We start from the raw sequence: 13,183 nt of genomic DNA, 5'->3' as shown, positions 1-13,183 counted from the left end.
TTGTATTCGTCTGTTGTGGTGGTGCCGGAGGCAGATGATGGACGTTGGTGTCAAACTTCGAGATGTTTTGCTATCTTTTCAGTTTTGTCATATCTGTTTTTACGTGACTTATACTTTGATCTTTATCATACGAATAAGACACATATTACCTAAAAAACCGAACGCTTTTGTATGTACTATACTGCACGGATATTTTTTTTTGCGAGGGGTTGTACTGCACGGCTACATGGGCCAGGCCCAGGACAAACCCCAGTCCGGCCCGCGCGACGTAACCTGGCCTGCACAGCGCATTCTCGTTTCCTTCCGCCGCCGCTCTCTCTCACCTCTCTTTCGTGCGAACTCCCGGCCCCTTTCCTCCCATCCCCTTCCCTCCCCAAGGACGGACGCAGGTAGGACTGTAGCACCGGCAGACGGGCGGCGGAGCTCCCCTTTGTCCGTGGAGGTAAAGGACCTCCTCCCCGCCCCCACCCCCCGCCCCGCCCCCTCCTTCCCCTTCCATCCTCCTCGCCATGGTTCCGTTCATGGTCGCGTTTCGCCTTGGTTTTCTTCAAATTTGTGCGACCAATCTGAGACGCCACGGTTACTTCGGCCGCTGATTTGTGGGGGGTTAGAGTCTAGGGTTCGGGCCGTGTTCGTACCCATGCCTGCGAGGGTAAAATCTGAGACGCGGACTGTTGGAGGTGTAGGGTTCTGACGATGTTCGTGAACTCGCTCGTGCGGGTGTGATTTTTGCAGATGCCTAGTTCTTACTATGATGCTCGGTTTGCTTGCGCTCGGCTTGTCCATGATTATTTTCTCGTGATGGCTTCTGTTCCGGACTGCTTGTGTGATTTATTTATGCTTAGGCCGCGTTGAGAAGGATGCTATGTGAAAAATCTTGCCGTGTTAACACGGACGCACCTCTTTGCTTGTTAATGATGGCCTAGGATGATGTCTTCTGTTGGTAATTTCAGTTGTACGTTATGTATGATGCCATGGTAAACCTAATGCACCTCCTTAGTTGTTGGCCTATGGTGGTTTTGTTGGTATGGGAAACGTGGAATCCTGTTTCTCATGCACCTTACTAGCTTTAATTGGCCTAAGATTGGTTTGTTGGTTGAAATATTTGATGCCATGTTGAATTTGATACAGCAGCGTGACGATGACCCATTCGATGCACTTCTTAGCTGTAAATTACTCAGGTCTTTGCACTGCTCGCATAAATGATCTGAGTCCACCTCTTTCTCGCCAAACTAGTGTGAGGTGCAAATGATGTTTACATTAAAATTTTGGTGTTTCCTGTTGCCACTTAACTTTGCAATACAATGATTGGGTATATGTTAGCACAACATCTGTTGCGGAGCATTAGGTGTAGGGTCATATGGTCAATGATCGCATGACACCGGAGGAGCATCGTTCTGATATGGCAGCCTTGTCATGTTATGGGCTGGGTTCATTTCCATGAATTCAACCATTTTAATAGCAGCAGCATCATTTACTTTTGGTTCATATGCCTTAATTTTGTATAGATGGATGACTTTGGCCGGACCCAAAATGCTGCTAGTATGGGCTGCAGTGTGTCGTGGCAAATATACATGCTTTCATGGCCATGATCTTTAGAAGGGACAGAACTACCCATTCACTTATGGTGCAATAGTTCGGAGAGACATGTAGAACTCCAAACCTATGTTTCGTAACCACTCTAATTAGGCAATAATACAAATTGCCCACTTCTTAGATTGTCACCTTTTCCTCAATTGATTATTGCTGCAGGACAATCTTCATAGCTCTGTTGAGGAACTAGTTACCATGACCCTTCTTGTAGTTGGGGGTGCAACCATAGGTTTTGGCATTGCAAGCCACATCTGCTCAATTTACGCACCACATCATATTCTGCCATTATTAATTCATTGAACTTAAACCTAACACGAACAGCAACGGTGCGTATGTTTCAGTTTTTTGTGTGTGGACTCCACCTGTTGCTATTATACTGTTGAGCCTGTTGCTTTAAGTGAACTGCTGCTGATAGCAAACTTGTTGAACTAAACTCTTGCTGCTTTATATTTATGGACCTTTTGCAGCTAGCAAACTTGCTAGACTTATTTGTTGTGCTGATTATTCATTGGACTAATGCTAAGCTTGCTTGAACACTTGGATTAGAGTTGATTCTCTTACAGCTCGGCCATACTCACTTTGATGACCACACTATTACTGTTATTTGCTATTCATTTAGGATTCTATGTATTATTTAAATTCGATGTATTGCCCACTGTACTGGAATATCCCAAACATCAGATTTGAGGAAATTCTGGAGAACTGGCTACTTTTTGGTTAGGTCAGAGCAACTATCTAAGATGCCTTGAAATGAAATAGTGCCTGCGGTTGTGTGTTGTAATTCGCTATTGTTGTTGTTGAATATTATTTTCTCTACATACATTGTTTCTTTGTTATGTCTTCTTACTAACCCCCTTTATTTGTCAATGTGCATTTCTGCTTATGCTCAAATCGGATCACTTCAGGGCTCTATCTGAAAAGACATGACCTAGGCCTCCACATTGGGAAGGTGAGTAGCAACCAAGGATGGCGTCAAGGGCGATCATTAGGAGAAGAAACTATCTCTTGGATCATGTTAACACACCTATCCTCTCGTCTTCCTCCTCTTCATTCCGCCATGGAACATTTGGTTTCAAGCCTGAGCCAAGAATAGCACAACCATTTCTTGAGCAAAGCTTAGGGGACTCGAAGTCTGAGAAGGAGAAGGAGCAATATAGTGTCGATTTGACAAAGGGGGGTCTGCTAGGTCCTGATAACGGGCTTCTGCGACGTCCAGCTCACGTGATTTCTCACTATGGCTATGGAATTGGAAGGAATGAGTTCACATTGCCTTTCGGAGCTAGAGGTTTGTTGCAGTCAGTTCGCAAAGCATCAACTGCAACTGCTGGGCAACCTAAATTGGATATTGAAGAAAAGGGTGATGAAAACCAGAGTAAAAGGAAAAAAGAGGCATCCCCAGAAGAATGTGATCAGGCTGTGGAAGGGCTAAGCACGGCAAAAGCTAAAGCCAAAGCTAAGCAGGTGCAAGATTCGCTAAAGGCTGACCAGTCAATCGTAAAGAAGTTCTGGGCAAGGCTTCTGGGTATTGGTCCGGCTCTTCGAGCTGTTGCTTCAATGAGCAGGTCTAAATTCTTTGTATTTGTCTCAAACCTATATCTTAAGACAAGATATTTCTTTGCTGCCCCATTTCCTGTACTCTTTTAACATATAAATTTACCTTGTTTTGTTTGTTTGTGCAGAGCTGATTGGGCTGCAAAACTGAAGCATGGGAAAGATGAATTTATTTCCACACTGCAGCATTACTGGCTAGGAACAAAGCTACTCTGGGCAGATGTTAGGATTTCATCAAGATTGCTGGTGAAACTTGCTGGTGGAAAGAGCCTCTCAAGAAGAGAGAGGCAACAGCTCACCCGTACAACAGCAGATATCTTCAGGCTGGTACCTGTTGCTGTGTTCATTGTTGTCCCATTCATGGAATTCCTACTACCAGTGTTTCTTAAATTGTTTCCAAATATGCTGCCATCAACTTTCCAAGACAAGATGAAAGAAGAGGTTTGTGACGTAACCACTTGAATTACTAAATGTCATCATTATACTGTCCATTGATAGTTTTCAGCATGCTGTCATGCTACTAATAGTGTATGTATGTCAGAACCTACGACACACATGTTCTTTGCCCTGTTCTCTCGCCGGTTGATGTGCAGTGCAGTATCATTATGATTGCATGGCTCGTTTACCCTGTTGTATTCCATTTTCTGCTGATACGTCAGATTTAGTGTATCATATTTTGAATCGTCCTCCTAGTTCCATTTGTATAGGAACTACCAACATAACTACTTTGCATATTGATTGTCTCACGAATGTAGCCCATTTTCATGTGCAGGAAGCGTTGAAAAGGAAACTGAAAGCAAGGATGGAGTATGCAAAGTTTCTGCAAGATACTGCAAAAGAAATGGCAAAGGAAGTTCAAACATCACGTAGTGGAGAAACAAAACAGACAGCTGAAGATCTGGACGAATTTTTAAACAAGGTATCGCTACCAGCTCTCCTGTATTTGAGATTGTCAATTCCTTTTAAATGTATATTATGAATTTCCTTATATTTTGTTGCATAATTTACATTAAATTAAACTGCAATCAGGTTAGGAAAGGTGAACGTGTATCCAATGATGAAATCTTGAGCTTCGCGAAGCTTTTTAATGATGAATTGACCTTGGATAACATGAGCAGGTTACCCATTATTTCAGTTTTGTACACCCTTGTAAGTACAGGATCAAAATTGTACCAGAACTGATCAATGTTTTCCTGCAGAGCACGCTTGGTGAATATGTGCAAATATATGGGTATTCGACCTTTTGGTACAGATCATTACTTGAGATTCATGCTTCGGAAAAAACTACGAGAGTAAGTATTTATAGAGAAAAGTAAAGGGTACACTCTGCAATTTGTGAAGTAGAAGTGAACATGTTTGCAAATATGAAACTTGTAATTGAAGTGTTAGTTAGCTTGGATCTGTTGCTCTGAAGCACTATTTTGTGTTATGCGCATGTATAACTGGAACCACCAATTTTGGAGATAAGCCCATGATTGAGACACTAGGTTCTGCTATCATTTTTCAGAGCTTACCAGACAATCATTCAGATTAGAATTTCAAGTGGGTAATCTAATCCTGTAAACATAGCAGTATGTATTATGACATTAGCACAGAAAGGGTAAATTATGTATATGACTTCTAGTAAAATAAATGAAGTTATTCAGAAGATATTATACAACACTTTATGTTAGTTCATACACGAAGAGAAAACACATAGTAGTTTGCTGGACGTGGAAGCTTAGTAGACATCAGAGACAATGTCAAATTTATCTACAATTGACTCTGCATTTGAATGGATCTAACATGTGCTTGACTCAAACTGCACATAACGTTCACCATATATGTTTATTTACTGTAGTTATAAGATAGTACTGATAACTCTTCATTTACTGGATTTGCCCTTTGTCTTACTGTTTTTGACATTTATTTCAATGCAATCTGGCATTTATGTTTAGAATTGTGGTGTAAAAATATAAAATATCTGTCATTTCTTGCTAATGCGTATGCAGCATTAAGAATGATGATAAAATGATTCAAGCTGAGGGTGTTGATTCTCTTTCTGAAGAGGAGCTCCGGCAAGCCTGCCGTGATCGCGGTCACCTTGGTCTGCGGTCAACAGAAGAAATGCGTAAACAGGTTTGCCAGCATCATTCCTGCAATACTCACAATTTCCGAAGAATACCTGTTTGTTTTGTAGCTTTTTCGGACTGTACATCAATGTGCCAGTGCCATGATTTCGTATTATCCTAGTAGTTACCATGTTCTTGGTGTAGTTTATTTATTAGTTCTCAGTTTTTCTTGCTCTCATTATGTTAGTTTATCCTGATGCACTGTTGAAGGAAAACAACATCCATTGCCTCAGCATCCACTTAGAATTAAGCATATCTGAAGTTGGATTGCACTGCCTTTCACCACTACTTCTTTGTGTTCAATTTTTTAAACTGCTACCTTGTAAATGGATATTAAACTTTTGTAGTAATTCCTTGCAATTTTGTTTTCTGCCCAGCTACGAGACTGGTTGGATCTATCACTTAATCATGCTGTGCCATCTTCTCTTCTCATACTTTCAAGGTAAATTTGGTTGATGTATTTCCCACTGGCTAGTGGCTAGAACAGTTCTGTTTGGGCTTGCGTCCTTATTCATCTTTGCTAATGCTGTCAGAGCTTTTACCCTGGCTGGGAGAATGAAACCCGAGGATGCTGTAGTAGCAACATTGTCTTCTTTGCCAGATGAAGTTGTGGATACAATTGGGACAGCATTGCCATCTGAAGATTCAGTTTCTGAGAGGAGGAGAAAACTGGAATTCCTTGAGATGCAGGAAGAACTTATCAAGGTGTGTAACACATAGATTGTATTATTTTTTAATATATATAGGTTATCGATACAAAAAAATTGCGTACTACTTTACATTGTTTGTCAATGCAACCATGATACTTGGCATAAGTATGAAACCCACACTGATAGTACGTGTGATAAGCTAACACATGAATGCTCTCTTTGAACCCATGCTTCATATTTGTACTTTTAGCGGAGTGGGCACGGACTGGCTCCTTATTTTATTAGTTTGTTTATCTCTTGTTAATTCAAAAACTCATTTATTTGATGTACTCTTTTTTCTGACACCCCATGGTAACATATGTACCCTGCATTGCCTCAGATTTTGGAATGTGTCTAATATCCTGTCATGCCCTTCTTCTCATAATTGAACCTCAAGAGTCTTGCTTATTCATGTCCTCCTTGTATGCAATATATGTATTAAGAAGCTATACATGGTTTGTGCTATTCCATAGTAAAACTAGAATATATCTAGTAGAAAGGGCATATAGCTAAAATGTCACTGGAAATAAAATTGTCTGAACTCTTGATATCCCTTTATTTGTTACTTAAGGCCCTGTAGTGTAGTGTCAACTGTGAACATATCATATCATATGAACAACTTCTAGAGACACGCCTTATGAGAAAAGGTGTGTTCTGTTCGATTGGGCTGGGGCTTGTCTAAAAGCACCTGTGGTTTGGCTCTGCTGGAAAAGCTGTCAGGGAGTTGTAGGGTCATTTGGCAAAGTAGCAGTAAGAGCTGTGGCTGTGTGTGAGAATGTCTAAGATGCACCCAAGGTTCTGAGAGTCTGTTTATATGCTGATCTAACGTTGGTTGTGTAAGATTGTGATGATTCAAATTCTACTGATTAAAGAGAATCACTTAATTTCTGCTGATTAGTCTATAATTATGCTCATTTAATAATCATCACTAGTTTCTCAGACAGTGTAGCCAAATGACCTGTTTTCAAGCATTTCATCTAATAGAAAATTCAGATATATTAAACAAAATGGAGTAATTTAAAGCATTAATAAATATGCATGGGCAACTATATGAATTGAGAAAGGGTGGGTACCAAAGCCGTGAAAGCACCGCCCGATCAGCTTTGCGTAATACGGCGGTGGGGAAGCCAGCGTTGGTGCTGCTAACATTGAACTGTTACCCAATTGTTTTAGCATAGCACTCTTACCCAAGTATGTTATTTTCGGCATAGTGCTGTATTGCTGCTAACACTCAGCTGTTACCTGTTTATTTTAACTTAGCGTAATGCTGCTACTGAACATGTAATCAGTTATTTTAATGCTTTGTATGAATATATTCAGGAGGAAGAGAAGAAGAAAGAGAAAGAAGAGAAGGCAAAACAAAAGAAGGAAGAAAAGGCAAATCTCACAGAACAGGAGGCTGCTGAAGAAGATTTGGCTTTAAAGGAAATGACTGAGCCTACTGCTAGGGAAGAAGAAGAACTGATAGAAGCAAAACAACATGACAAGGAACAGCTCTGTAATATCAGTCGAGCATTGGCTGTGCTGGCATCTGCATCGGTATGATCCTAGTCAATCTGTGTTTTTCTGTCAGTACTTTGCAGACTCTTAGTGACAGTGCCATAATTACTTACATTGCAGTCTGTTAGCAAGGAGCGTCAAGAGTTCCTTAGCCTTGTCAACAAGGAGGTACGATGTGAATTTTTGAAGTGGGATCAGAAGGACAATTACCATACAGCATTTTGTTTGTTTGTTGCATGTATGCACTGTTTTACCGTGGAGGCTCAGTAGGACTTAATTTTTGAGGAATGCAGATAAAACTATATAACTCCATGCTTGAAAGAGAAGACACAGAGGGGGCAGAAGAAGCTAAGAAGGCATATATGGCTGCTAGAGAGGAGTCAGACGACACCACAGAGGTTGCTTCAGAGGAAAAGGTCTCGTCAGCGCTGATTGACAAGGTATGTATTTCTTCCATGCATGAAAAGTCAAAGCTCGTAACACTCTGCTTCTATTGGTATACTATATATTTCTCTGGTTCGCTGTTTAAGGTGATCGCTTTTTCCCTGACTTCTGTCGGCTACCGATGAGTAGCTTGAGAAGCTGAAACGGTTAAATTACTTGGGCACAATTTTGTCAGATAATGATTTACTTCTTTTCCTTAGTTCTTAGGGTATGGGAACATCTTAAATACTTTTCTCAACATTTATAGAAATAAGTGTTTGATTGCCTGCTGTTGGCAAGTTATGTGATACAAGGTAACTGTTACCCATGGGTTACTTTGCAGCGAGTATATGGGTTAATTGGCCTTGTATTCGACCTTATACAGACCTTATACCCAGTTTTTCCGGTAACCCGGTGACAGTATGTGGTACCAGTTTTCGGCCTAGTAGTATACTAGACCTAGTTTAGTTTCATTCCATTGTTAGTTGGAGATACTAAACAGAACAAACGGATTTCTTAATCATAAACTGTATCCTAAATTAGACAGTATGAATGGATCTTTTCATCATAAACTGCATCCTGAGTTAGTCAACTTTCACTAGGTCCTGCCTGCATATACTGTTGACACCTGCTTGATTGCATTTCCACCTTTATGTTACGTGTTCATTTGGAACAAAATGGTGAACTAGCATCAACAGAGTTATACTACAAGGGTACTGTGTTAGTTTACATTGAAGTATACGATTGAGAGTTCCTCACAAGTTAGCTCTAGGCACTTATGCCTGGTCGCTGGCACAACTTCTGTTCTTTATGTCAAAATGACTGACAATTCTTTCTTAATGCAGCAAATTCTCTCTTTAGCCAAAAAAAGAATAATTGAAATATAGATGTCAGCATTAGAAGTATAAGGGTCCTGGTTGCTCTTGTTAACAAAGTTACACCGTGTGGCTTTATGACTGATCTCTATACCTACATTAGCCATCCCCCAAGTCTGTTAGTTGGAGAGATTTTTTTGGTGGAGCTACCATTGATGTTGGTCATCTATACATTGTTTTTCAATAATTTATGGGGTTAGTTGTTGACATATACTTTTTGCTCTGTTTTAGGTTGATGCTATGCTTCAGGAGTTAGAAAAGGAGATTGATGACGTGGATGCACAAATCGGAAACCGCTGGCAACTGCTTGATAGGTACGTCAATTGCATGTGTATCAAAGTCGTTTCAAATTGCATGCCAGTCAGCTAGTGCATTGTGCTGCTGGTGAATTTCCTCTAGGAGTTGGACCTTCATTAGGGTTTGTTTAGGTAGGGAGGGCTACGACCTAATCCGATCAAACTGGAAGCGGTTGTTTCGGTAGTACTGAGTTTCCTGCCAATCTGTAGGAATTGAGCTGTATCAGTGATCACTGTGTACCACCTACCCCTAAGTGGTAGTTTAGTTGTCAATCGCCATTCTTCGATATCTGTTCTTATGATTTATATGCTGCTCTGGTCCAGATATGTCGACACTTTGTTGCCCCTACACTGATCCAGGGATTTACCTTTCCTCAGAAAAATGCTGATTTTACAATATACAACTAACTACTTTTAAGCAATAACTAACAGAAGCAGATGTAGAATAATGGACTCTACTTTTCTCAGTAATTACCCCGTTACCGTGACTGATAACAGAGACAAGTAAAAAACTGTCCCTACTCTCCACTAACGCTAATAGGTGGTTGTCCCTGAGGGTGCGAGAGGGGTGTAACATGGCCTGCACGGGGAAGGTTAACTTGCCCTTATTTTAGTTGGGGGGTGAACTGCTGCTGTATCGATCATGTTTTTCTTTGTTGTTTAATCCTCCGAATCTCCTTTTCGTGCTCCGTACTCATTGGCTGTCTAACGACCATGTGAAGTATCGGTGTAACATTTTTTTTGGCGAAAGTATTGGTGCAGCATTTATCTACCATGTTCACATAAATGATTTTAACTCAGATATATTATTGCTGATACAGACATTTATAGTCTGTGTGGCAAGTCAAAATTAATTGGTGAGCTAATTTATATGGCTCAACTTCTGGAAGATGTGTGAGAAATATTCCTATCTCAGATTCATTCTACAATTTAGTTACTCGGATACTCCATGAGTTGCCCCTGTGCTTGCTTATGTGACATGATAAAGATTGCTATTCAATGCAGTATATAGTACGCCCTACGATCCATATTAGTTGTCGCTTGTCTAGATACATCCGTTTTACCGACAATTAATATGGATTGGAGGGAGTACTCTTTTGTAGACGAAAATGTTTGGCTGTACTTGGAGCATGTTTTGTCAACATGCTGATATCGTTCGTACCTAATTTGCAGGGATCATGATGGCAAAGTGACTCCTGAAGAAGTAGCAGCGGCAGCAGCTTATCTCAAGGACACCATAGGGAAAGAAGGCGTCCAAGAGCTTATCAGCAAGCTTTCTAAAGACAAAGGTCCTTGTGCTTGTGACATTCTTTTCTGCTCATGATACCACATGTCCAGTTTTCCCCACTGTTTCTGACGATTTCTTGTGTGTGCAGAAGGAAAGATCCGTGTGGAAGACATCGTGAAGCTGGCGTCTCAAGCCGAGGAAAACAATGAAGATGATGAAGAAGAAGCACGGCATTAGTCGGGAACACACTTGATGACTTTTTTGCGTGTTGAGATGGGTATTCCAGTTCAGGCAGGAACTTTGAGTATCTCAGTTACTCCGTAGCAGTGCGGCATGTATAGATCAGAAGGCAAGACGGCCATTCTTGCTTCCCTCTTGGCAGACCTCGATAAGAACCACCAGTAATTCGTAAGGATAACTTACTGTGAAGATGACAACTTGCATATAGTTTGGGTTCGGCCTAATGGATCCGCAGGTAAATGGCAACCGAAATTTCAACTGGTTGCCATGGGAGAGAAAATACTGTTTTTGGTTGGTCACGGGATTCGCCACTCTACTCAACAATCTGAGAATTTAATAAGATATACTTCAACTTCTGAGAAATCGTGGGTTAAGCACATCGTTTGCGAATGTGTGCTATTTGTTGCTTTTACAGTCAGTATGTTATTGGTAGCCGTTACCATCTTTCTTTTTATAGTGACTTTATTATCTTGTCTCTGATCCTAGTCACTTCCCATTGTCTTTAACTTCATTGTCACCATTTCTACTCACCTGCTCCTCCGATCTCCACGGCTGAGGAGAACATGGCCGTCTGGTCCAGCTGCGGAAGGTGCTACCGTGATTACTACTGCTCGGTGCCCTCTCTTGCTACTAGTCTGATGGGGCAGATATAAGGTGATACCACCCTTCACATGCTTCCCTCCAAATTTTGAAGTCACATTTGAATGTTTCTAAAAAATAAGTAAATTTTTTGTTAATGTTCACAAAACAAGTGTCTATAACATCTAAAAGTTTCAGACCAAAATTCAAAATACATGTTGGAAAAAAAAGGACATATCTAGCATAAATGATGTCAAAAGAAGACAAATCTAGCATGAATAATATCAAAAGAAGACAAAGCATCTGGATTTGTTTTTTTGTTTCTCAATCTTTGTTTTGAATTTTTATGGTTTGTAGGCACATGTCTTGTGAATATTCACAATTTTTTTGAACGTTTTGAAACATTTAAATGTGACTTTTCAAAAAATTGGATTAGGAAAGCATGTGAATATCACCCGATACGTATTAACTTAGTGAGCTTATTTTGCGTTTAGGGAGATACTACATCAAAACTAGTGCTGGTGATTGCATTCTCTAACTCTTAACACATCCCGGGAATTGAGCCTAGCTTAGATGGATAGATTCTTTGTGGTGGAATCAGTCCACCAGGGTATTTTTCTGGATTTATTTCAAGATTTCCGGTGATGTTTGTTCAGCATGAGATGTTTTGTAATGTGTTCGAAAAATCCACTCTCAAAACTTAATCCCACAAAAATCCTCTACACTGAAAATAAACTTGACTCCCAATATTTTCTTGTAATTGACCTCTTTTTGCATAAAATAATAATCCAATTTAGTTATATTTGACACTATTACATGAAACAAGGGAAATGTTCTCTCTCTATCAGCCTTTTCATCAAACATCTTGTGTGTGTCACCAAAATGAGCGTGGTTGCCGACGAGAGCTCACCGTGAACACTTTGAGCAGGCGAAGAGGAGCCATAATCCAATTTCTGGCCTCATCGGCAATTGAGATCGCGGTGGTCAGCGCGATGTTGGCATGGGAGCCAACCGCGAGCCTTGTGGGCCGGATGGTGGCCAGGTGCTGCATGGCGGCAACCGCGAACTTTGGCTGCAAGGTGGTAGCGACAGGAAGAAGCTCGAGAGATGGATAGAGGCATCAATTGAATTAGGAATGGGCCGAGATAGCTCGTCGAAGCCAACAGCGTTGCGACGAATACTACTCTAGAGATGTTGTCGTCTGCGTCTATGACAACGAGGATATGTGGCCGTTGGGAAGCGGAACTTCATCCCGTAGAAAAAGCTGGAATTAAAGATCAAGAGAGAGCAAAGCATCTCAATTTTCGGGTGGACGAGGACTTTTTGAACCAAAGGGCCGAGCGAACGCTCTAGGGTTCATGCGCAGGATCCGACTTCCCAAGGGTGTTGCTCGGAAACGCTAAAAATCTGACGTGTTAGAGGGGCGTTTTTTAGAAACTGTTGTTTGGGATGAATTAGAGTTTCTCTAAGGTTGACGAAGCCATGGGTTTGAATATGCAATCCCATCACATCACATGAATTCAAGTATCCATGGGCTCAAATTCGGATTCCTTTTTTTAGGGTACAAATTCGGATTCTACTATTAACGACAGAACGCGTTTCGGTGGGATCACGTTACCCTCCCTCTCCTCTTGGGCGGTTTGGGTACGGACTAGCACGCTTCTATTTGGGGAAAGAGAAGATGTACCACCCGCACCCTTCCCGTCCCGGTCCTTTTAACTGTGCGCCGACGGTGACAACGGAAGCAGGCCGAGCGAGAGCAGGGCAGAGCTAGTCGCCGCTGCCAGCGACAGCTCCTTCCATCCACCGCGGGATCTCCCCGCGTGAAAAAAAAACCCCTCACCTCGCCAGAAAAAGTCAATCCGAGTCCTCTCCCCACTCGCGTCAACTCCGCCGTACGCCCGCACTCCCACGCGGCCTAAGCAACCTCCTCCTCCTCCTCAAATCCACCGCCCCAACCCCGGCTCAGCCTCGCCTCCTCCTCCCGCTCCTCCCACCTCCCCGGACCCGCACCCGGAGGCTATGGGCGGTTCCTCCTCCAGCCGCCGCCGGCGGGACGACTACTACCCGCCCCCGCCGCCGCCCCTACACCACTACT

The 13,183-nt window shown here is 41.8% G+C and overlaps 1 protein-coding gene across 1 annotated transcript; it reads left to right on the top strand.

Annotated features, from left to right (window-relative positions):
- The first annotated feature begins 292 nt into the window (after positions 1-292).
- On the top strand, positions 293-10,896 carry LOC119278347 (mitochondrial proton/calcium exchanger protein-like). Its single transcript, XM_037559708.1, has 15 exons — positions 293-442; positions 2,499-3,155; positions 3,273-3,585; positions 3,917-4,063; positions 4,174-4,262; positions 4,344-4,436; positions 5,136-5,262; positions 5,633-5,697; positions 5,789-5,960; positions 7,265-7,483; positions 7,565-7,612; positions 7,738-7,884; positions 8,974-9,056; positions 10,212-10,327; positions 10,415-10,896. The coding sequence occupies exons 2-15, from the start codon at positions 2,560-2,562 to the stop codon at positions 10,501-10,503; spliced, it is 2,304 nt and encodes a 767-aa protein (XP_037415605.1). The 5' UTR covers positions 293-442; positions 2,499-2,559; the 3' UTR covers positions 10,504-10,896.
- Positions 10,897-13,183: the final 2,287 nt, after the last annotated feature.

The sequence above is a fragment of the Triticum dicoccoides genome, chromosome 1A, assembly GCF_002162155.2.
Source record: "Triticum dicoccoides isolate Atlit2015 ecotype Zavitan chromosome 1A, WEW_v2.0, whole genome shotgun sequence".
In the NCBI taxonomy this organism is placed as follows: Eukaryota; Viridiplantae; Streptophyta; class Magnoliopsida; order Poales; family Poaceae; genus Triticum; species Triticum dicoccoides.
Note: the sequence above shows the minus strand (reverse complement) of the source record. Positions and strands in the feature narration are given on the sequence as shown.

Coding starts and splice junctions, on each gene's coding strand:
- LOC119278347 (XM_037559708.1), top strand. CDS start 2,560: ATGGCGTCAAGGGCGATCATTAGGAGAAGAAACTATCTCTTGGATCAT. Junction 4,437..5,135: donor CTTCGGAAAAAACTACGAGA/GTAAGTATTTAT, acceptor ATGCGTATGCAG/CATTAAGAATGATGATAAAA. Junction 5,698..5,788: donor TCTCTTCTCATACTTTCAAG/GTAAATTTGGTT, acceptor TAATGCTGTCAG/AGCTTTTACCCTGGCTGGGA.